The following is a 25,524-nucleotide window of genomic DNA, read 5'->3' on the forward strand; positions in this document are numbered from 1 at the left end:
TGTAAGTTGTAAAACCCTCAGCTGCAGCTCCGACCCCCGTCTGATGATGAACGGTCGGTGTTCCTACCACCGATATTCTAGGTCAATATGCAGTCGTTGCGAGAAGATCAATATATTGCGCCAGTCACAGATTGTTCAGTAGATAACTAATGCATTCACAACGTCTTCCAAATATCTGCCTTTGCTAGTACATCGAAGAACTTGGAGGAGCTCAGCGTTGCTGTTACGGTGTAGTGGTCTCGCGCTCAATCATGTCATCGCTGCACCTAGTCACATGTCACATTGAGGTCAGCGGTTAAAGGTCATCAGAGGTCACGCGTAATCGAACAGTGTACAGAACTTGTGTATGTGCGAGTACGTATGTGTAGATCAAACAACATGATAACAACGATCTAAATATAGCCTTCCTGCTGATTTTCGTGAATGACTGTAAGTATTTCATGAAAATATCTGCCATCCTATAGCTGGCTTTATGTTAATATCGCCAACTGGTGCCTTTATTCGGAAAAAAGTATTTGACTTCACATCAGTGCACACGTCATAATTCCATCACGGAGAGTGACTGATCGTGAGCCCGGATGATTCAGCGACCTCTATCTATTACACTCTGTAAAAGGACGTCGAAACTGTGACGTGTGTGAGTTGTGAGGCAACTATCGGCCGACGCGCTTTAAAAGTGCTGTGTTGACTGGATCGGTCACTTTATGCTTTCTTGCCAGGTGATGTACAGCTGAGGTGTGTCGTTTACAATCTACGTCATCATGTTTGGATCGGAACCTACTGTACGAGTCTTAAATGTACCACCGAGTTGTAATCAACCTACAACTTCTAGTACAGCACAATCAACAACTCCCAAACAGAAAACAGTTACAGATGCCGTGAGTGTATCCCAACAACTCCAGAAGTCGATGTTGAGGTAGATACTTTTCTATGTTATCATTAGTAGACACACCCATGTATTATTGTGTAGACTTTATTTACTAGTGTTGTCTCTTCAACCGTATTTGTTTTGCTCCTGTTATCTTTCCCAGCCAAACGACGTCGAATGTAAAATCGCCTCTAAATTCATCCAAGGAAACATTTGGTCATCATAATTGATGTATTTTTAGTGATAGTGATAGTGTATGTATACTGACCCAAATGAACTTACACTGCCCAAACTTATACTAGATGTTAATTTTGAATTAGGTGTAAAGCTTTGTATGTTTAGAGTAAAAATTATAGTTGAAAAAGCTATGAATTTCTTGAATGCCATTTTCCTGTAATGAAAATAAAGGAACACAACACAGGGTCATGTGAAGTTAATGTGCATACTAGTTCTTACAATGCTGTCACTTGTGTAGCACATTGATACCAACTGGTTTAGTTAAAAAAACAAGTTGTCATAACATTACCAAACTCTAACTTCTTGTCCCTCTTTGCCAAGTTGCAGTTTTTATCTATCCCATTCAATACACATATGTATACAGTGTTACCGATAGTGGTTATCATTTCCAATGAAATACTACCCCCTCCCTCTCTCCTGCCATTACTGCAACCCCACCCATGACCTCTCACCTTTACAGATAATGATACCTGAAATGCAACACCACTTGACAAATAGATAATAAAGTAAAAATTCTACTGTTAGAAAGTAAATTTTGAAATACAACTGTCCAATATTTACTATTCATCGAAACAAATGTTTTGTCCTTTTTAGTTTTATGTCAAATAGTGAGAACACACACACACACACACACACACACACACACACACACACACACACACACACACAGATGTAGTCCTTATGACAGTCACTGCTAAGTTAGGTGTAGTGTGGTATGGGGTGGATGGGGATTGGTTGATGCTTTGTTATACAAATTATTTTTGAATTAACTAAACTGCACATTCATAACATCTATAGACATCACAATGTGCAAACAACACAACACTTCCAGTTTGTAAATTAAACATCAGAGGATTTATTTGTAAATTTGTGAGGAATTATACAGAAAAATAAAAAAAAATAATAAACAGCTTAAGTTTGTGATGAATTATACAGAAAAATAAAAAAAATAATAAACAGCTTAAGTTTTATCACTGAATATACATGATTGACCTCTTAAGGTCATCATCAGTTTTATCATTTTGACTCTCACCAAGATCTTTGTGACATGTACATAATCTGGTAGATGATAAAATATTAAACTTAATCAGAAAAAAAAAATGTAGTTTTTTTATTACTGGTTTCACCATGACTTGTTGCTGGTTGGTCATTTCTGTATCATACCACAGACCAGCATTTACACAATAGCTTGTCTTGATATATGATATCTCATAAAACAGAATTCAATGCCTGTCAGCCAACTATGGTATGAATAATACAGTTGTCAGTAAATGTCAGTTAGTGGAATTAAAAATATCAAATCTAGCAATAACTTGTTCAACCAAGTGAAACAACACACGACATTCATTAATTCATTAATTAATTAATTAATTAATACTGTTTTCTTCAACCTGTAGTTATTTGTCCACAAAAAATATCCCCTGGTAGAGAGAGGTGCTTACTATACTACATTGTATTCCTGCACATCCCTGCAGGATACTGGGCATTTTACATTGAATAAAATCTATTAATAGCTATCATGTATCAACATAGCCTGTATTCTACATTCCTTGGTTCATTTCATTCAGGTTACAAAGTTTATAATTATAATAATTATAATAAGTATGGCCTTTATGCCAACATCTTATAACTCAAATGTTACCTGTTATCTTAATTTTGTTTTCAAAACCACTAAGGTACATAACATGTATTGCACCAGGTTTTCATTAGTCTAGGCATACCCATGAGTGTAATAAAGAGATATTCAAATTTTGTATGAAAGAGATATCAATTAAATATTTAACAGTTTGGGATGAAATTTTCATTTGTTTAATTATAATAATTTATGTCCATATCTTGTGACCTACTGACATTGGTGCTGATTAAAAACATACCTACATCATACTGAACACTTATATGCAGTTATATTTTATACATCATTTGTGTCTTGTTACCTAACACTGGTGATGTTCTCCCCTGATTATTATGTAGGTGATAGAATTACTATCCATGTCAACACCATTAGAATCATTGTTATTTAAATCGTTTGTAAGACAATCCAGGGAAAGAGCCAGGCCACATTGTTGTTTTATTTATCTTTGCTACCAGTATATTTTGTGACAAATTCTTGATAGTGTTTACAGTTTTGTGAGAGTTACTTTATAGGTGTAACCCAGTGTGGTAAATGAGTTTTTGTTTGTTCACTTGTTTAATGAGTCAACACCAAGTACACTGAATTCCAAATATAGACAAAACACCTCTTGGTGAATATTGATCAAAGGTGACCTGACCTAAGGTACACATCTATGCATTGTTAGTCTAATGATCCCGTCAAGATATATGAATAATGTCAATCAGTACTTTCAAAAGTATCCAAATCATCAAATTTACTCCATCATTGTCAAACCGCTATGGCAGCACTTAACAAACACCTCCACATATTATATTATACTCTGACTTGGAAATCTTCATAATCACCAGTGACTTATGCCTGATACAAAAAGCTGTTCATGTAAATTTCTCTTGTGTTATTCCACAGTAATTTGTTTCTGTTTATCGCTAATTCTTTATTTATGGGTTACCATGACAATTGACACTTTTATAACATAGTTACAGGACCCTAAATCCAGACATAACCTTATCACCAAGGTTGCATTATTAATAAATATCTGTTTAAATGATTAAAAATCCTGATGTGCTGTAACTTGAGATGATCACAATATGTGTGTACAAACAAATTTCATCTTGGTAGAAAAAGGATTTAATAATAAAAGGCCATTTTAATACATGTATGTCACAAAAATACAAATCAAATGGAAACTGGATGATCTCAACAAAACTCAACTCAATGGGTTTCCAAGAGTCCTGACTAGCTTTTGCCTTGTTAACAGAGTATCAAAGGTATGAGGAAGAAAACATAATTATATAATTATATATAAGACAACATACCATGTGTGTTTGGTGTATGGTGATATAAATATTAATTACCTCCACTGTATATATTGTAAATATGACTCATTGGTGAATTGTTTTGAACTAAGTAAAGTCAGAATGTCAGTATAAAAAGTCGAACTGAAACTGAACTATTCAAATATGATTATAATTGTAAACCATACATGTACCTTGGTTTCTTCATGAAACCTACATGTACCAAGACACACTGCCTAGAGGCAGTCATTTGGTGAGCACAAAATTATGCACTGGCTGGCAAAAATGATGATTATTAGCAGTGTAAAATATGATCATATCTTGATAAAGCTCCAAAATCATATTCATTTTGAAAATATGTTTCATAGTATTAGAGTGCAAGTCAAATTAATGTGTGTGTATATAATATGTACAAGAACTACAAGGTGTTGTGGGAAATTTGATCTCAATATGTAAATGACAACCTTCTGAAAGTCAGCTTAGTTGTCTTTCAGTGTTGCAATATGATATCATCATAAATGTATGCCATATTTAGATTTTAGATTTTCATCATAAATGCTGTATTATAGTTTTAATTGCAAAGTGCATAATTCACTGTAAAGAGAGTAAGATTACTAATATTGTTCTCCTATTGACACAATATAATGTCTTTATTGTTGTGTTACTTTCATGCTCTGTCAATTATCATGATTATATTTCACTTTCATGCCCTCTAAATTATAATGAAAGTCTTTCAGTTTATTAATATATGAATTATTAATTGCAGTTATGTAATAATTGGCAATTGTGCATAAGTACTAGTACTGGTCCTTCTTTTATCACCAGTGTGTGAGGAACATGTTGTGGTGATCATAGACCTCTTTGTTCAGATATGTCTGGTTAGATGGTGGAAGAGATGAGAGGAAGGGATGACTGACTATATTATTATGTATCACTTTCTGGACACTAAAGATATCCAACAATTTCTCTTTCTTCCCAGATATTATCTAATTATCTGTCCTTCAGCTTATACAAAAAAAAACAGCTACATTAAACAGCCAACCACAAACAGATAGACTGACCACCCAATAGACAGACAGGCAAACAGACAGACAGACAGACAGACAGACAGACAGACACAGACACAGACACAGACACAGACAGACAAATAGACAGACAGACAGACAGACAGACAGACAGACAGACAGACAGACAGACAGACAGACAGACAGACAGACACACACACACACACACACAGACACAGACACAGATAGACAAATAGACAGTCAGGCCAGCAGATAGAGAACATGCTGACTGACAGGCTGTAACATTAATACAACTTCAATGTACTGTTAGGAAAAAATTAATTTATAAATTTATGCAAGTAATTATTTTCTGTTTAAATATGATGATCATAATAATTAGTATTTGTCAAATCTGAACTTTCTTTGTTTCAACTTTACATTGACAGGATGAAGGGTGAGTTTATGAGTGAGAATGGTACTGGAGTAGACTATAAAGCCTTGAAGACTAGTGATATTTTTACAGCATATAAAATAATGACTCAAGACCTCATTGATGTCAACTTGGATTCATTCAACAGAACTCAGAAAATGGTCTTCTTTATTAGTATCCTTATCATATTGAACTTTATATTCCACAGAAACTTGTACCAAATCTATCAAAGAATATGCCACCTTGAACTTTACCACAAAACCAGAATGACTTATATATAGAGTTTAAATTATGGCATGATGTTATTAATGTTTGACTCAACATTTTGTGCAAGCAGGCACATAAAATAATACATTTGATCCCACCATGAACACAAATCAACATCACTGTCAGATGAGACATTAAGGAAGATTCTAAAATAAAACTGTTTGTGTTCACAGTGAGAAAAGATGTTACATTTTATGTGTGTGCATGCTATTAGCATCTGTATTTTTGTTTGTGTAATTCATAACAAAAAAGGTGTGAGACATTAAAACATTCTACTGCCTATTTGAAATGCTATAGTCACTCTGGTTTTGTAGTATATTCCTCAAAACTTTAGCCCAGATGTATCACAGCTTCTGGTAGTAATCTGAAATTCAACACACCAGGTTCATATGCTTACTGTGTGTTGCACCTCAGCTAGTCAGGTGAAAGTCAGCACATTAACTGTCAAACCTGATAGTCAAGACTATGGCCTACAGAAATTTATACCTATTCTGTTTTGTTCTTAAAGCATATAATGGGTAAAGCAGTCAAAGTGGTTTTTGTGTTGTTACATTTATTAGTATTGATGTTTGATTAATAAATGTTTTAAAAGCCAACCAGGTCAAAATCAGACAAATTTATTGATTTAAAAACTCTCCCAAATTAAATTTTGGTTCCTCCGTGAGTTTAAAATCAGCTACTACTTACAAATATGGCCAGACAAATTCTGATGGAATTATTATTTAATTATCACTGAACAGTACATTTTATAGTATGTTAAACTTTATATTTTTACTCTCTGTAATATGAAATATTGTAATCTGAATCTGATTGCATGGGTGAAAGGTCATAGGTCAAAATACAGAAAGTATCACAAATTCACAAACATTAATGTTTGTATGTACATCTTTCAATTGTTATCATCGATGTCAGCCTGATCAATTTTTTGTATGAATGGCAGTCATGTGTATAATTTGATATAGATGAAAATCATTACAAATAGTACTTTCCTACCAAGAAGTCTGTCACAAATTTTATAGTCAGAAATCTAAACTGATTTTACTAACAAGTTTTAATGTAAAAGTGTAAGGTTGATTATTTTGGTACTGTGAGGGCATGTCCTCTGTAAACTCTGTTTGACCTTTGTATCATCTCTCACTATATTGTATAAAACATCAGGAGATTAACTTGTTTGCTGTGTCAAAATATTCTATTTGATTATTCTAATGACTATTGATTGTATCTTTAATAGTTAACTGATAAAGGGATATAATTTTAAACTCTAGCAAGTATTAACATTTTAACCAATACACACAAAATACTAGTACTTTTGATAAACCGAGTGCTTTCAACTGCAAACTGTCTGTCTCGTTCCCTTCATGATAGATTTGAGAACTTTAACAATAACAAATATTGCACAAGTTGACCAAATTACACGATGAAATTGTGTCGTCTAAGAGCATTGTCTATAACTGATATGTCTATCAGTCTACAGTACAATCTATGTACAGTTAGTATTCTTAAGTATTACTTGGTTACTTTCTAAACACAAATCCTACTTGAATTTCAACCAGAGTTAATTGCCTCTGAGAGAAGATGCATCCTTGGTCTGAGCTCTAGGTTCTCCCTCAGTTTATGTTAGAGTCCAGACTTCAATTCATTCTTCCAACCAGAGATGAAAGAAGTCAAATCTTGGATTTAAAGTTCTGCTTTTTTATTGTTGTTTATTGTTCATAAAACCCAGGTTACAAAAGAAGATGTTAAAGGCGAGTCATGTTTAATTAGCATTAAATTTTGCCAAGGTGTAAAGAAAACTGACAGAGCTACCAAAAAAGTTTGTCCTAAACTAAAGAATGGTCCCATCTAACTCTTAAGACTCCATGCCATGCCATGATGTGTTGTGGTCATTAACATAAATTAGCATAACCGCGTATAATTTTACGTGTGATGTATGTAGCGTTGTGAGGTTTATACACCCCAGACAGGAAGTCTGCATTACCGTTATACGTAATCAGATTAATCATACATAATGTATGCAAACGCACATCGCTTCAAAGGAAATGCCGCAGTTGCGTATCCTGTGGGTGGAGGGTCTATAAGGGAACCAAAATGATTATACATTGTATATAGCTATAACCTATTTGTATCTGAAGAAAGTAACTCTTTGGAATCTTTAATGAATAATCTTATCTGCTAAGATCTATTACTGAAAGAACAACAGAGGTGAAAAAGAGTTTCAATTTGGTGTTTCTTGGCAACCAAGTGAAAAGTATGTGATATGAAATATAGGACTCTCTAAGAACCCACTTAATGAAAATATTTGTATTTCTTGGAATGGCATTCCCATTTAGAGCCTTTAGCCTTTTTTGAGTGTTGTTTTCCTTAAAGATATTTGTATAGATATTTACAATGCATTGACAATTCATGGTTTAATAGAATGTGACAGTCTTCCAGCCTCTGTACTTGATGTCAGACAGTTTTGGCATACGACAGCTTACAATATTGGTGGTCATGTCTTCTCCCTAGATGACATTGAACATGGAATTCTAAGAGGTAAGCTTGAAGGAAAGGTAGGGAGGGAAAGAGGTGGAGTGGGGCAAAAATGATTGTTGGTTGATTGATTGATTGATGGATGGGTGGATGGATGGATGGATTGATTGGTTGGTTGATTGATTGATTGATTGATTGATTGATTGATTGATTGATTGATTGATTGATTGATTGATTGATTGGTGATATGTATCAGTTATTGCAAGTATTACAGTCAAACAAGTAATGTAACTATATATCTGTTTACTGTTGCTAGGTAACAGACCACACCCAGCTGCCAATGATCCTCATTTTCCTTCAAAAGATGCCAGACTTAAATATGTTATTACAGATGTGGACCCAAGAATTCATTTTGCTTTAGTGTGTGGTGCTAAGGTAAATAACATATCTCATATATTAACTGCCGTGATGTCATTCTAATTTACTGTCTGTTTCAGGTTATTGATAATACACCTTGTTCCTGATTTTATTACAAATATTCACCATTTTTTGTGCATGGTATTTATCACATTCTGTGTTACCATAGCTACAAAACTGTCAGTTCTAACAAGACATATAGACTAAAGTCACGCAAACTTTCCAAACTGACTAAATGCAATGACAGAACCCCATGATGAATGAGTGCAAGTGTAGTATTTGCATGAACACTTGTGTTCTCTGCAGTCATACATGAGCGAGAGTGCAGCAGAATACAATGCAAGCATGAGTGCAAATAGCCCTGTAGGTACCCACACTGGCACTCACATGGCATGGCCTATATGTTTATCTGAATCAGCAAATTTTCATAGAAGTAACACTGCAATCATGCACTTTCATATACAACAAATAATCAGCCCTCATTTACATATAATTTGCATGCAATATTTTCGGTATTGCACTGTAGCAAGTATTGATGGTATGCATGTGAACCGATGTATTAAGTAATCACTGGTATTGTAATAGTATTTCAATGTTCCACATTAACTTCTTTTTTTTTAAATTTGCTGAACGATATCTCTTTTGTGATATGATAGAATCCCAGAAAAGCTGTTCTTTTAGCTTGTATTGTCAATTAATGTATGTTAAAGTCAATAGATTAGAAGGAAAATAAAAAAGGGCTTATTTCTGTTTTTAACAAATATGACAAAACTTCTTGAATAAATGACAATCTTCAGGTGATGTTCTGAGTGAATGTAATTGAACGTATTGAGTTTGAAAAGTGTGCCAAGCAAAGTTGATAATAAGGACACCAATTTTAGGAACTTGATTCAATATAGTTTGGTTCCTTTCTCAGTTAACAAAATACAAGAAGAATAAGGCTCTAAATCACAATACACCTGGAAATGTTTCTGAAAAGGTGTGAAACTGTTTTCCTAGTTTTTAACCCTGTGAAAGTTTAGAGAATTAATTATTGATTTCTTTCTGTGTTCCTTTTTTTATTGTCTAGTCCTGTCCTCCTATCAATGTCTATACAGAGAAGAATCTAGACCAAGCTCTCAATTTAGCGACTACAAACTTTGTAGAACAGGAAACACTTGTCAACATGAAATTCAAAGAGGTAAGTGATTCATTCATAGAAAAAATATGGTCATATATGCCTAGCAACAAAGACCACACCCATGGCAACAGCTGAATGCCAGTATATTACTAATGTAGCAACACTGATGGGAATATCACAAATGTGTTCATTGACAGTGACCATACCCATAGCAACAGCCAAATGGCACCATCTTTTACAAAGATAGCAATGCTGATGGGTATATCACATAAAGAGTATGGCCACAAATATGCCTAGCAACAAAGACCACACTCATAGCAACAGCACAGGACACTTTCTTTTACAAAGATAGCAACACTGATGGGTTTATCAGTGAATGCAGCGTTTGGAAATAAACACAAATGTGCAACAACGATTGCCATACCCATAGCAACCATGTCAGTCTAACCAACCGTGTAGTGTGTAAAGCTAAAACTAGTGCCAGGTATCAATCAACCCATCTCGGCTGAATGATGTGCCATTTTGACTTGTATTGTTTATTACAGTTTTACTTCAGTGCCCTTGGAAGAATTTATTGAAACAAGAATTGTATGATAAACTACTCTCTATTTTAAATTATGGATTCATCAGCTTCACTCTTTCTATATAATACTGTAATCTTGGAAATTTGAGTTACTTCGCTGGAAAACAAAAACACAAAAATAAGTAGTGACTAAAATGTCTTCTTGTACATGAACACAATGTACTAGTCTGGTAATTAATAAAATTAGTAGTGACTAAAATGCCTTCCTGTACATGCACACAATGTACCAGTCTGGTAATTAATAAAATTAGTCTTTTAGAATTAGCTTATGACTGTAAAATAGCAAAATTTTCTAGTGGTGAAAATATCTAGATTTAGAGTATATGTGAAAGACTGAAACCTGTAATCTAAAGTGAAGTGGATTTTATCGTTAGGAAAATAAGGGCTTGAATGTTGATTTTCAAGTAACAAAAAAGATGCATTGTGTGAGGTGACATTATGTGTGTTTTACTTGTAAATCATTGGTGTAGTCAGGTGACAACCATCCCCCTGAGTGGGGTGTGTACAACCATCCCCCTAAGTAGGGTGTGTACAACCATCCCCCTGTGTAGGGTGTGTACAACCACCCCCCTGAGTAGGGTGTGTACAACCATCCCCCTGTGTAGGGTGTGTACAACCATCCCCTGAGTAGGATGTGTATAACCATCCCCTGAGTAGGATGTGTACAACCACCCTCCTGAGTAGGGTGTGTACAACCATCCCCTGAGTAGGATGTGTACAACCACCCTCCTGAGTAGGGTGTGTACAACCATCCCCTGAGTAGGGTGTTTACAACCATCCCCTGTGTAGGATGTGTATAACCATCCCCTGAGTAGGGTGTGTACTACCATCCCCCTGAGTAGGGTGTGTACAACCATCCCCCTGAGTAGGATGTGTACAACCAACCCCCTGTGTAGGGTGTGTACAACCAACCCCCTGTGTAGGGTGTGTACAACCATCCCCTGAGTAGGGTGTGTACAACCATCCCCTGAGTAGGGTGTGTACAACCATCCCCTGAGTAGGGTGTGTACAACCATCCCCTGAGTAGGGTGTGTACAACCACCCTCCTGAGTAGGGTGTGTACAACCACCCCCCTGTGTAGGGTGTGTACAACCATCCCCCTGAGTAGGGTGTGTACAACCATCCCCCTGAGTAGAGTATGTACAACCATCCCCTGAGTAGAGTGTGTATAATCATCCCGTTAGTAGGGTGTGTACAGCCATCCCTCTGTGCAGGGGTATACAACCATCGCCCTGAGTAGGGTGTGTACAACCCTCTCTGTATGTGTAAAATACATGATTTTGTACAGGGAGGTTTATGAAGTCGATGCATCAACAGGTCTATTGAAAATTGATTTCTTCTGCTTGTGCTTTGAGACTAAGAACAAGAAAAATCCACCACTCAATGAATCATTTAAAATAGAAAGTGGAGAGAATATCCATTATTGAATTATATATAGTAATTGTTTTGATATATACTGTGTGACAGTGACAAATCTATAGAATTGTTTGAAATGTCATATCTTAGTTCTCAGGAGGATATTAATACTTACAACTCTCATTCCTCACTGATATTTAGAATATTGCAAATTAGAATCTTGACAGGGCTTTTTTTCAGAAGTCGTCAGATAGCATTGTAACAAATTTTCTTTTCTCAAAAGCATTTACTATTCAGACTGTACTCAATTCATTTTAATGACACAGCGTAGAGTTCCATTGAAGCCAACAAATAATCTAACATATTTTTGCTTTTAGATTTAATACACATTCATAGAATCTTTCAGCTGTATAAATAATATATATTTCTAATTCAAAGTTGTCAGCCATCATTATCTGTTCTGTTCATCAGTAAAATTTACAGAGCAGTTTCTGTGTATTTAGAAGGTCAGAGGTCATGTAAGGTCATGTAAAGTTCATAGCATTGGCATGGTGATGACAAAATGGAGGATTAAACATATAATACCTGGACAAACACCTGTACCCTACCAAATTTTATTTTCAATTCTTTTTCCTTTCTTAGATTGAGTTATCCAGGTTATTTCAGTGGTACAGAACTGATTTTGGAGTTGATGAACTTGAAGCTGTCAGGTGAGTTTCTCCAGAAAAAAAATGAAGGTTGTATGAACAAATAAAACCGTGTGTAGCTTCCTCTTTTTTTAATTTCTGGTATTTAAACATTTCAAACCATAACCTCATTTCTATAAATAAATCAGGTAGAAAGTTTCGTCCAGCAATACAGAAATGGAAATATTTTCTGCCAGGTCTCTTTTTCTGATGTAAAATAACTATGGTAAAGTTAAAAAATAACTGGGATTAATGTATAGTATTCAATGAACCCTTATTGTAAATTTGGATAGTAGATTAGTTCTTTATCACACTATAAGAATTGATCAGAATTAATACCACAAATATGGATATGAGTATTTTTGTCTCGCTCCACACAAGTATACAGAAATGAAAATAGTTATTTTCAATGAGTTAGTTTGAAACAAATCTCTGTATTTTGTAGAGGTAGAATCGCCATAGTAACACTGAAGTTAGTAGTTGATTTGTACTTTCATTGTACATAAGGATAGTATGATCTAGTAGGATAGTGGATCACTGAGTAAGATTTGATCAGAATTAAGTTTTAATTTAGCACAAATGTTGGCATTTCATTGTGTTATTACATAATGGGAGATAGGCATACTTTATCATATTGCAGCATTTACAGTATTAACAGTGGCTTTAAATGTACCTGTACATGTCAGATATTGTTAAATTGTATGGTTTCTGTCCCATACTGTGTCTATGAATTGTCAGTGTAAACTGTGCTATCAAATTCCAGTCATTGCTCACACCCAGGTAGATAGGCTAAATGTAGTCTCTTCATTTATGTATGACATACATACAGTATTAAATTAATGAAATTCTTGCCAACTTTGGGTCTCATTTATGTTAAAGGGATGAGTATTGATTTGTGAGAATGATTGATTTGGGTTGAATTAGGGTCAGTTCTCTGTATATGTAAAGTAAACACTGACAAACTTTATAACTCTGTATGTACACATTGTAAACTTTTATTGGTGCTTTTAGGCAGAATACAGAACTGAGTCATGGAAACCATAATATGATTTAAAAATAGCAGTCACAGCTTTGTAGAACCCCCCCCCCCCCCCCCACAAACACACATACACACAAACAGGCACAGACAGATACAGACACAGACAGACATACATGGACACAGACACAGGCACTGACACACACAGACACACACACTGACACAGACATATGTACACATGCCAAACCTCAGACATTAAATGAAAGTAAACTATGAGATTAACAATAACCACCCCCACCCCCACCTACCCAATCTATTTTTAGTACATTGGCATTTCAGAGATATATTGTATCGTATTCCACCTCAGCTAGTGTGTTGACTCCAATAAGTAGTGTAGAGGCTATTGCAGTCTGTATTGGTTGGATATCTTTAGAATCAAACCATAAGGGATAGCTAATAGCCTCTAGACTAGTACCCAATGAGGTGTATACTACATTGTGTCAATGTGGTCAGAGTATCTCTTCAGCACCAACAAATAGTGTTTGTAACCCAAGACTACTGAGGTCAAAACGTTGGCTTGGACTCAGAAATTTATTGTTGAAATATTAAGGATTAAGTTACCTGTGTATATCAATACTTATCTCTTAGAGATTCAACTGAAATATGAGACATTTTGTAGTACATGTTTTTTAAAATGTCAAACACACTAATTAGTATTAAACCTATATCAAATTTAATGATAGAAAATTTTGTGAAACCCCCTGCAGGTAAGAAAATTTTGTGAAACCCCTGCAGGTAATATAAGTTTCATTTTCATGGAATTTAGTTGTGGTATGAAGTTGTTTGTTTTTGCAAATTTACATTGAACTTGATACATGTAAACTTTTATTATTTGTGCAAATATTGACCAAACTGTCTGTAAATATTCAAGCATTTAAAAACTCAAAATATGGTCCAGGTAATGAGTCCCTAACACAATATGGATGACTGTATAACACAGCTATCAAAAATTAACTACAGTTACCATGTCCACTGGTTATCAAAACTCTTGTAAATATTACATCTGTGTTTGACACATACTAGTATGTCTGTTTCACAAGATGTATACATTTAGGTCTTTGACCTGTATGGATGAATGTCACATTATGTAACAGATTTCAATGAATTAGTGCACAGGGTTGGTGTTCTACAGATACTGTAGAAGGTTTTGTTAGAGGTATGACATACATATTATGCAATCAGACTTCTATTCACCAGGGTCTAATGCACCCAGTGTTGATACAAGGTCACAGCTAATACTATTTCTTTAGGTAGTAGTTGATATTTCTATAGGATAATGTAGAATGGACAATATGTCACATAACTGCCATTGCTATAAAAGTCTAGGATCCAGTCATTCAGGAATTTTGCTCTCACTTGTTGTACCCTACCACACCTGGCATTTTGCTATAAGGGTGCTATATTCCAACCTAGATTACATTCCCGCTGTGACACTGAATAGAGTAATCATGTTTATAGCATATAGCTCAACCATCCAAGTTGGTTCTAGGCACATGGTGATAAGATTGACGTCATCTCACAACGGGAAGAAATAGAAACCAATAAGAATTTGTGCCTGTTTTCTGTCAGTTGGTTAATAGCCAAAGTGCTAGTTAGGGGTAGGGGAAAAGTGAAAGCAAAATCTCCACTTGACTGAATTGTAGGTTATACCATAGCCTGCTAACCATAGGATTATCTGATGCAACTTTAACTCATTCAGTGAATGTCTGTGACATCTGCTGTTATGTATGTCATTTAACAATGGGAGGACTCATAAATGAGTGACATGAGTAAGGTAATGCTAGCAGCAGAGACTTGCCTATCAGATTTGACATACTTGCCTATCCGATATGACATTTTCGGGCATTCGCATAATTTTCCATACCTTTACTACTACCTTACTTTTGATTGGCAATCTAATTATTATCAGTGAACAGTACATAAACAGCTTGAAATTTTGACTAGTTTTTGCACCTCAGTGGGCTTTAGCTTTTTTGAGAAGTTTTAAAAGCTAAAAATATGAAATAGAATAATATGACTTGTAACATGAAGGTGTCATGATACAGCAGAATTATAGACTTTTATGAAAATTTACATTATAATTATAAATCCAAATGTGAAATTAACTGGTACTGGTATTATTCAATTTGGTATTATTCACAGGTAAATATAGGAAATAATGTTTCACCACTAGAGGGCGCACTACACATGAGGCCATAATGAGCTTAGCATAGAATATCTGTTTACTTCATGTTTGTTTGTTTTACTGTCATATATCATGTAAATTTTCTGAAAATTGATTTAACTTTGTAGAATAGATAACATGTATGATGACAGTAGGATAAAGATACAATACACTATGTGTTGAATTATTTGTATTCTGTATGCACTTTGCTCTTTTTACAACCATGGCCTACTACCATGGTGTCAAAGTTCAAAGTATTGAAGATACTACAAATGGTTACCATAGATTTTTCTAGGAAGACATACTGAGAGAAAATTGTCAAAGCCATGAATAACCAAACCATCATTTAAAAAAAAAATATTATGTTTAGTTATAACTTAGATGTTGAAATACACATAGCATGATATACATCAATGGATATTGCCTTAATCAAAAGCACTTGAATCAATGTTTATGATTTAAAAAAAATGTATAGTGAATATTCACTATACGTTTTTTTCCCAAATCATACAGATTGATTGGAGTGCCTGTGGCCTTAATGGCAGTTAGAGGTACTTGGACTTTGGAAACATTACAGTTGTGTGTAGGCGTGATGTGATATAAAATCAAACAACAGAGTGAAAATAAAACATACAGTGATAGCCAAGAATTTCTTAAATCAATATCAATTATCTATAACTTTACATTCTACTGTATTTCAATGAGTTTAGCGTATTGTAAAATAAACCAAACTGTCACTATAAAGACAGTTCAATCCTTACATTAGCTGAGTTACTTCATTACTAATCATTGCTGGTACTCTATACATGTACACAGCATGGCTTTATGTGTTTATAAATTTAGCCTACTCTGAGTCAAGTCATTGTGGAGACTTTCTTTCTCCGCTCTGCTCACACCTAACATTAATGGTCATGTATTCAAACCTAAAAATTAGACCCCTTTGACGTTGTGATATGGTCATTATGTTTACAAGGTATTACTCCACTCTCCTTGTTGGTTAAATAATGACATGGTGAATGCTGTTGACATTATTTCACAGCAGGCAAATTTGAAACCCAATAACAGTTTGTGCTGTCTTTCTGGCCAAAGATTCAATTGATAGGGAAATGCTAGGTGAGAGGGGAGACGATAGTAAAAATATGCTCAATGACTTCAAGTGACTTTAGGCTAGCACTGATAAGTCTGGTACATCTAGGCTGGCACTGATAAGTCTGGTACATCTAGGCTAGCACTGATAAGTCTGGTACATCTAGGCTGACACTGATAAGTCTGGTACATCTAGGCTAGCACTGATAAGTCTGGTACATCTAGGCTAGCACTGATAAGTCTGGTACATCTAGGCTAGCACTGATAAGTCTGGTACATCTAGGCTGACACTGATAAGTCTGGTGCATCTAGGCTAGCACTGATAAGTCTGGTGCATCTAGGCTGACACTGATAAGTCTGGTGCATCTAGGCTAGCACTGATAAGTCTGGTGCATCTAGGCTGACACTGATAAGTCTGGTGCATCTAGGCTAGCACTGATAAGTCTGGTACATCTAGGCTAGCACTGATAAGTCTGGTACATCTAGGCTAGCACTGATAAGTCTGGTACATCTAGGCTAGCACTGATAAGTCTGGTACATCTAGGCTAGCACTGATAAGCCTGGTACATCTATAGGCTAGCACTGATAAGTCTGGTGCATCTAGGCTAGCACTGATAAGTCTGGTACATCTAGGCTAGCACTGATAAGTCTGGTACATCTAGGCTAGCACTGATAAGTCTGGTACATCTAGGCTGACACTGATAAGTCTGGTACATCTAGGCTAGCACTGATAAGTCTGGTACATCTAGACTGACACTGATAAGCCTGGTGCATCTAGGCTGACACTGATAAATCTGGTACATCTAGGCTGACACTGATAAATCTGGTACATCTAGGCTAGCACTGATAAATCTGGTACATCTAGGCTAGCACTGATAAGCCTGGTGCATCTAGGCTGACACTGATAAGTCTGGTACATCTAGGCTAGCACTGATAAATCTGGTACATCTAGGCTAGCACTGATAAGTCTGGTACATCTAGGCTAGCACTGATAAGTCTGGTACATCTAGGCTAGCACTGATAAGTCTGGTACATCTAGGCTAGCACTGATAAGTCTGGTACATCTAGGCTAGCACTGATAACTCTGGTACATCTAGGCTAGCACTGATAAGTCTGGTACATCTAGGCTAGCACTGATAAGTCTGGTACATCTAGGCTAGCACTGATAAGTCTGGTACATCTAGGCTGACACTGATAAGTCTGGTACATCTAGGCTGACACTGATAAGTCTGGTACATCTAGGCTAGCACTGATAAGTCTGGTACATCTAGGCTAGCACTGATAAGTCTGGTACATCTAGGCTAGCACTGATAAGTCTGGTACATCTAGGCTAGCACTGATAAGTCTGGTACATCTAGGCTAGCACTGATAAGTCTGGTACATCTAGGCTGACACTGATAAGTCTGGTACATCTAGGCTAGCACTGATAAGTCTGGTACATCTAGGCTAGCACTGATAAGTCTGGTACATCTAGGCTAGCACTGATAAGTCTGGTACATCTGGTAATGTGTATCCGCTACAGACTTGATTTGATTACTTTTGTCAACAAATGAGCATTTGTGGGATATTGATATGATTTGATTATACTTGCCAGTCAGTCGATCAGTCAATCAGTAAGCCATATTTCATAATAGTTAAAACAGAGTGCAATGACATATCTATTCTATGGCCCTCCTAAGTAATCATACATGAACAGTGAGTACATCAAAGGTAGATAAACAAAATATAGGCAAAGTAAACAAAGTCTTGTTCCTACGGATATCGACGGCTAAGAACCATACGAGTTAACTATATATATAGTTGTCCTGAATCATGACTTGCAGCTACCAGTTGTGTGTGTGTGTGTGTGTGGGGGGGGGGGGGGGGGGAGGGGGGGGGGTATGTTTGTATTTGTGTATGTGTGACTGTGTATGTGTATGTGTGTGACTGTGTGTGTGTGGGGGGGGGGCTTCAAAAGCACAAATTTGCTAGTTTCCCTTGCTAACTTATAGCTACCTTTATAGTCAATAATCTGTGCATGACCTGGTATCACCCTGTCTTCCTGCCAATTATCTTTTACTCTTATCTTTTAAAAGTCATTCCTTAATCTCGATATGAAAATTAAAAAAAAAGCAGCTTAAAGTAAAAGTGAATTTTGTACATGAAACAAAATAAACATCTTTTGTTATAATTTCAATTTGTAGAGTGCCTCATTTTATGATATGATATGTTGTCTGCAAATTTGATTCATATCCTTTTTTCAGTTGCCATGTATATCCTCTAGAATTTATACTAAAAAAAAATATGAAATTAAGAGATTGGCAAACTGACTTTGTATTTTATTCAAATTGTTGTCATAGCACTGGTGTCAAGGGTCAAATGTCAACACAGTTTAATATATCTCTTTTCTGAAGCATGTAACAAGAGATACATGACATTGGAAAACAGGCAAATATGACATAAATGTATTGTAGTGCTAATTGAATACATCCATTTAATATAGGTAATGTAAGATAACAAGGAACTTAAAGTCAAGTGATAACCATCTGCATTTAATTATAATACTCTTTGCCTTTAATATAATAAACTATTGTAATGTTTCTAGTTTATCTTCAACAAAGAGATATGATCCATATGGCCTTGTTTCTTGTGAACTGTACTGATTGAGATATGCCTTGTAATATCTGATAGTGTAGTCTACATTGTTGTATGGATGAGTAGTAGTGTATTGATTGTACCGTGTGTGTGTGTGTGTGTGTGTGTGTGTGTGTGTGTGTGTGTGTGTGTGTGTGTGTGTGTGTGTGTGTGTGTGTGTGTGTGTGTGTGTGTGTGCATGTCTATAGTATATCCTGGTAATACCCACTATCAGAGAGTATGGTATGATATACAAGAAACACAACACACATGTTAAATAGTAGTCCTGTTTGCTGATGGAGTAAGTTGGGACTCAATTCTTACATTGTCCCATATATAGCATTCTGGAGACCTGTGTAAACAAACCTATTCATAGCACACTGATGTGCCAATAACGAAAATAACATCAGATCCAGGAGTCAAATATTAGCAATCAATTGACTATCTACCTATTTCTCATCTCTCTGATGACTTCCTTGGATTACCTAGAATCTTGAAATCAGAACATATCATCATTTCAAGGCTCCCTCTTTATGTACACGGGCATGTGATGCCATTTGGTTAAGGAGGGACTTTCATGGTGTAACAATGACAACCCACAAACTATTACACCAAAATGTAATATACATGGTCTAACAACGACAACCCACAAACTACTACACCAAGACTACAATATGATTCACAACTTGACAATTATATGTATGTTTTAATGATGTAATTATGCCATCATTTCAAAGAGGAAATCAATCAAAACAAGAGATTTGCAATCATTTAATTGTTTTAGTATATGATTATGAGGACATACAATAAGATAAATAGGTCATTTATCTACTACTTATCAGTGAGAGATTAATATTTAAATGTAGTTGCCATGGGAACAAGTTGTGGAATATATTTATAATATTAATCATAAAAAATTGTGAAATTTGTCTTCTTTGTCAAACACTCAAGTACTGAGATGCATTTCTTCACCAGATGGATTTTTCTTTCTTCCATTTTGATACTTTAATATATTTGTGTGTGTGTGTGGCTTTTCATTTCTCCATAGATGGACATTGAAGTACTTGTGTGAAGACAAGGTGTATGGCATTGAGGTATTGTTAGATGTATTACAGTATGAAGGCGGAGTCAGAATCACATACAGAGATTACAACTGGCAGCTGAATGAGTTTTCCAGCCCCTCTCAAGATGATCACCCTCAAATCAAGAAAGGTGGCAAGAAAATGAACACAGTACCACAACATGGACCACTCAATTTATAAAACTTTATTTTCTTTCCTTGGTCTATTTCAAAATGAATTCATTTTGAAAAAAATCAAATAAATTTGATTTTTTGAGTTCTGTACATATTTTAGGGGTTTTATGCCTTTCCCCAGTTTTTGGTTTAAAATGTTTTAATATATTATGCATTTATTTGTCATATGTAGTTGTTTACAATATTGTTTTGCAATTGAAGCATGATCTGGATATCATTGGGGTATAATTATGCAATGGCGAAATGCATGACTTTGTTGATTATAAATTTGTAAATTGGACCAGGAGTTGTGAAATTTTGGGGATGAGGGTGAGGACAGGGGTGTTCATTCTGGATTCCTATTAGATGTAGAAACTTTAACCAATAGCTTTACATTATATGATCACTGCCCCCAGAATGATGTTTAATGCATTATATTCTTACCATCAGATAACACTTCTTTTTGTGATTTTCTGAATTGTTTTGTGTCTGATAGGATGGTCAGATATAATATAAAGAGAAAAATAACAGAATAGCATGCCTAGTGATGAATAGGAATGTAGATGGAAATATTCCAACAGTATTGTCAATTAATTTTTGCCTTAAAGTCTACATCTTGGTGCAAAAAGATGTCCAACTATGGTACTGATATGTAGGTACATGTAATATGTATTAAATACATGGCATGCTCACAGTAAAATGGAAGAGGTGAAGCCATTTCTAAACAACAAACTATGCGGTATGCAGGCAACATTTTAATTATATACTTAGGGAAGAATCTCTCCTAACTCACAAACTGAAGTCATATTGATATTGTGCAGAAAAAAGAAAGCTCCATATTTCCAAACTCAGAGTGTAAATAATTCACCTACTATATTTCAGCTAAATCATGCAACCTTCTTCTGAATCAGTTGTTATTGTACTTATGCTATGCACAAGCCATGTAAAACAAAAACTATGGAATATGGTCATTCTATATTACAACAATGCGTGTCTGTGTCATGACACTGGCTCTAATGTGTTTGAAGCATTGAAATTACCATTACTTTCCCAGATTTTCCTTTGATATTACTGGCGCTGGTATAATTATATTTTTACATTTTTCTTCATTCAGCCAGAAAATATTTGTGACCTAAAGACCCTTTTAGTAACTTGCATTTTCCCTGGCTGAACGAAGAATAATATTGATGACTAACATCTAACTGTGATATGACAACAGGAGGGTGTTGTATATGACTAGTATTTCCATTCGCTGTCTCATATGACAGTTGAAGAAGACTATAAGTGCATGATTTAGCTGAAACATGCCAAGTTACTCTGAGTTCAAAAGTTCTACAAGATAAGATTACAAAGCAAGGAAACAGTTTTTTTTGGTTGAACTCTATAACATTGTGATTTAAGTACCAAAACAAATTAGAAATAAAATACTAGAAACCGAGGAAGAATACTGTATACATTGGTCGTTAGTAGACCTTTCCTAATAACACTGCCTAACATACAGTAATTGTAGACTAAGTAATAGCAGTGTATTCAGTTATATCATCTAGTAACAACTCACAAATTTGTAGATCTCGTCAAACAAGATGGCATCAACATGACTTATATTTAGCTTTCACTGAATTAAAGATTTCTTTCCATTGCTGAGCAGAGCTGCAATTTTGTTGGTTGAATAATTTACTAATAAGTTCTGCAACTACAAAGAATAATTTGACTTGCCAATTTCAGTTGATACATATTATATTGAATATTGAATTTTATTTATAACAATTTGTAATCACTGCCCCCTGGTTTCACCATAAAGTTACAAGTAAATTTTGTTGATATCATTATGCTGATTGGCTAATAGAAGAATTTCTAGCCAATCACCAAAGCTATTACAAAACTCTTCACATCAAATGAAAAAGAGTGGTCAGAAGTTAGGGTTTCACATCGTCTTCAAAATGACAAATAGCCAATCACTGAAAGTCTTACTAGTCACTGGACATAGTCTTCAAAATGACAAATAGCCAATCACTGACAGTCTTACTAGTCACTGGACCTAGTCTTCAAGAGGTCATTTAGCCAATCACTGAAAGTCTTACTAGTCACTGGACCTAGTCTTCAAGTGGACATTTAGCCAATCACTGAAAGTCTTACTAGTCACTGGACCTAGTCTTCAAGAGGTCATTTAGCCAATCACTGAAAGTCTTACTAGTCACTGGACCTAGTCTTCAAAATGACATTTAGCCAATCACTGAAAGTCTTACTAGTCACTGGACCTAGTCTTCAAGTCTTACAAACATACTAATCATATATAGTTGTCATATAATATTTATCTTCCATAATTTGTGATGAAGTGTGGTTTCTTAAAAATGATGAAAGGTATCTTTTCCTTAAAAAATGCAATAATTTGCAAAACATTACAAATTCTTGTTGTGGCAAGCTGCCAAGTGCAGACCATAGTTCTGTTTTCGGTCATTATTAAAAAAAAAAATTCATTTGATGCATGATTTGTACTTTTTGACAAGTATGTTTGTGTTTTAGTTTGAAGTTTAAGAATTGAAATGTTAAATGACTTTCTGTGATTATCATTATTTAATTTGTTGGATTGTTAAAGACACAGAATGGTTATGCTCAACTGGTACAAGAGTAAACATTAGAAATTTTGAAAATTCTAAATAAGACTGTTTTATTCAGTATACTTTAAAATACTTTCACGGTAAAATAATGTGAAACCCATGGAAATAATGTTGGCCGGAAGTTCGATATCACACTTTTACCACATTCATGGTTCATCTTATTCCTATGTGCTTTATGCACATACAATGAAATTCACAATATGTGTTTTTACCCTAACCTGTTTGAAAAAATTCTGGTGAAAATATAAACTTTTCTGTTTGTCGGATTTGATAATAGTTACACTCAGAAATCTATGTAAATATCTTACAACTGACTGACCAAGACAGATTGAAAGCTCAATGCTAAAAAAACTTTGAACTGTTTGTGTGTTATAACCTTTGTTAAAATCATAATAATAATAATCTTTATTTATAATAATAATAATAATAATAATAATAATAATCTTTATTTATACTGGATAGTTCTTTAAGTATATAAACACTTGTCTCCCAAGAAGTCCAGTGAGGACCATCCTTCATGGGTTCAGTGTTAATGCAGGAGGAAACCGAAGTACCCGGGGAAAACCTGCGTTGTTCGATAGAGTCAAACTGAACGAGTCTTCTTACGTACAGTGTGGTAAATTTAATTGAACCCAGAATGGGGTTCAAACCCCGACCGCAGTGATTAGAGGCAAGTGGTTTAACCACTCGACCACCGACAACTCTTTACAGTTTAGGAAAATTCCTCGTAAGACAGTCAAGATATTGGTGAAGAATTATCAAATAAGTATTGTCCTGTTATCTTTCCAGGCTATTAATGTAATTTCCACAGTTATTATCTATTCATTGAGATTTGCTAAAATTATTTAGCAAGCAATATTTTTGATGTTAAGTTATGTCCCACCTCTGATAAAGTTCATGAACTTGTATTATATATAAGCTGCTTTTGATAGTACTTAGAGGGCATATTGTATATTTTGGGAAAGCTTTAATATTCCAGCATTTTGTACATTCTGCATGTAGCAGTCAGAGAATATTATTTCATTATGTGTTGGAATTTATTACAAAGTATTAAAAAACATGGCAATATTTGTTACATATGTATCAGAGATTACTTGCACAGTACACACACATACTAGTGGTATTTGCACTGCTGTGCAGTACTGAAAACATTAATGTACATGTATACCTGCATGCAAATGATATGCAAATGAGGACACGATAGTTTGCTACACACAAAAGTGATCATACTGTATGATTTTTGTGATTTTTATGGAAATTTGCCGTTTCAGATAAACATATGTAATAATAACAGAACCCCATGCCATGTGAGTGCCAGTGTGGGTTCTCAGGGGTATTTGCACTCATGCTTGCTGTGTTTTCTGCTGCACTTTCATTTGCTACGCTTGTGAAAGTACGGGCACAGAGAACAATGCAAGCACTTGTACAAATACCCCAAGTATGCCACACTTGCACTCACATGTCATAGGGTTCAGTTATAATTCTTAGACTCATTATGGCTAGTAATATCAGCTTGACTTTTAATGAGTTTGACCCAGTCAAATTGTCTTGATGTGGTCAGACAACTTGGTCAAAGGCATCCAATAGTGAAAAGTCTATGATAGTACTTAGAAGCAGTCACATGTTCTTTAGACAACTCTGTTTTTCATCTTCTTCTGTTCACATTTGTCTCCTACTCTCAACCCCATATATTACTGAGTTTTTGCTACTGTTAAATTTATACTGTTTGTTTGGATAAAACAATGATTCTTTGCTATCTTTGTGAAGCTTAGACACAGCCTGGTGGGTTAATTTTAAATCCTCTTTCTCACAACTTGTACTTAGTCGTGTATGAACAAATACCCCCAGGGAGAAAGAGGATTAACTCCCACACTTTTGTATATTGTTGAACTTATCAGCTGAATTTCAATAAGAAGTGTGCGAAGCATGTGCCCCCAAATATGCCAAAAGTACACATCAACAAAAAATAAATAAAATAAAATAAATAAATCTATGAACAAAAGATTGTTCATAGATTTATTCTCATAAACAAATTCTAGAGTAGGAGTGCATGAATGGTACAGAAGTATAAGTTTATTATCATCACAAATGCATGTGAACATCAAGCATGTTAGTGAAGAGTCACAAGTTCTGATGAGACAAGTTCAATATTTGATTAGTGTTTTATCTGTAGATATTGGGATACATTTTTCCTCTCTTAAAATGCTATTCATGCTGTGGTACTTACAGAAATTGTCCATGCATATATTGTATTTTTAATGGAATTATTTTAATGAAATAAAGTTGAATAAGATAATAATGTGCTTATGAGACAGGACTCCATAATATACAGAAATATAGATGACCGACTGCCCTACCCCCCCCCCCCCCCAAAAAAAAAAAAAAAAAAAAAAAATTAAAAATTGAGAATATCAATTTTCTAAAAAGAT

General features: G+C 35.0%; 1 protein-coding gene across 1 annotated transcript; it reads left to right on the forward strand.

The window, feature by feature from the left end:
• Window positions 1-322: 322 nt before the first annotated feature.
• LOC144434637 (uncharacterized) lies at window positions 323-23,457 on the forward strand. The gene is made up of 8 exons (XM_078123135.1): window positions 323-429; window positions 720-916; window positions 5,463-5,620; window positions 8,093-8,245; window positions 8,499-8,617; window positions 9,669-9,779; window positions 12,301-12,368; window positions 20,292-23,457. Exons 2-8 carry the CDS (start codon window positions 762-764, stop codon window positions 20,503-20,505), a joined length of 978 nt encoding a protein of 325 aa, XP_077979261.1. The 5' UTR covers window positions 323-429; window positions 720-761; the 3' UTR covers window positions 20,506-23,457.
• The last annotated feature ends 2,067 nt before the right edge of the window (window positions 23,458-25,524 follow it).

Source organism: Glandiceps talaboti, chromosome 4 (genome assembly GCF_964340395.1).
Source record: "Glandiceps talaboti chromosome 4, keGlaTala1.1, whole genome shotgun sequence".
NCBI classification, from domain to species: Eukaryota; Metazoa; Hemichordata; class Enteropneusta; family Spengelidae; genus Glandiceps; species Glandiceps talaboti.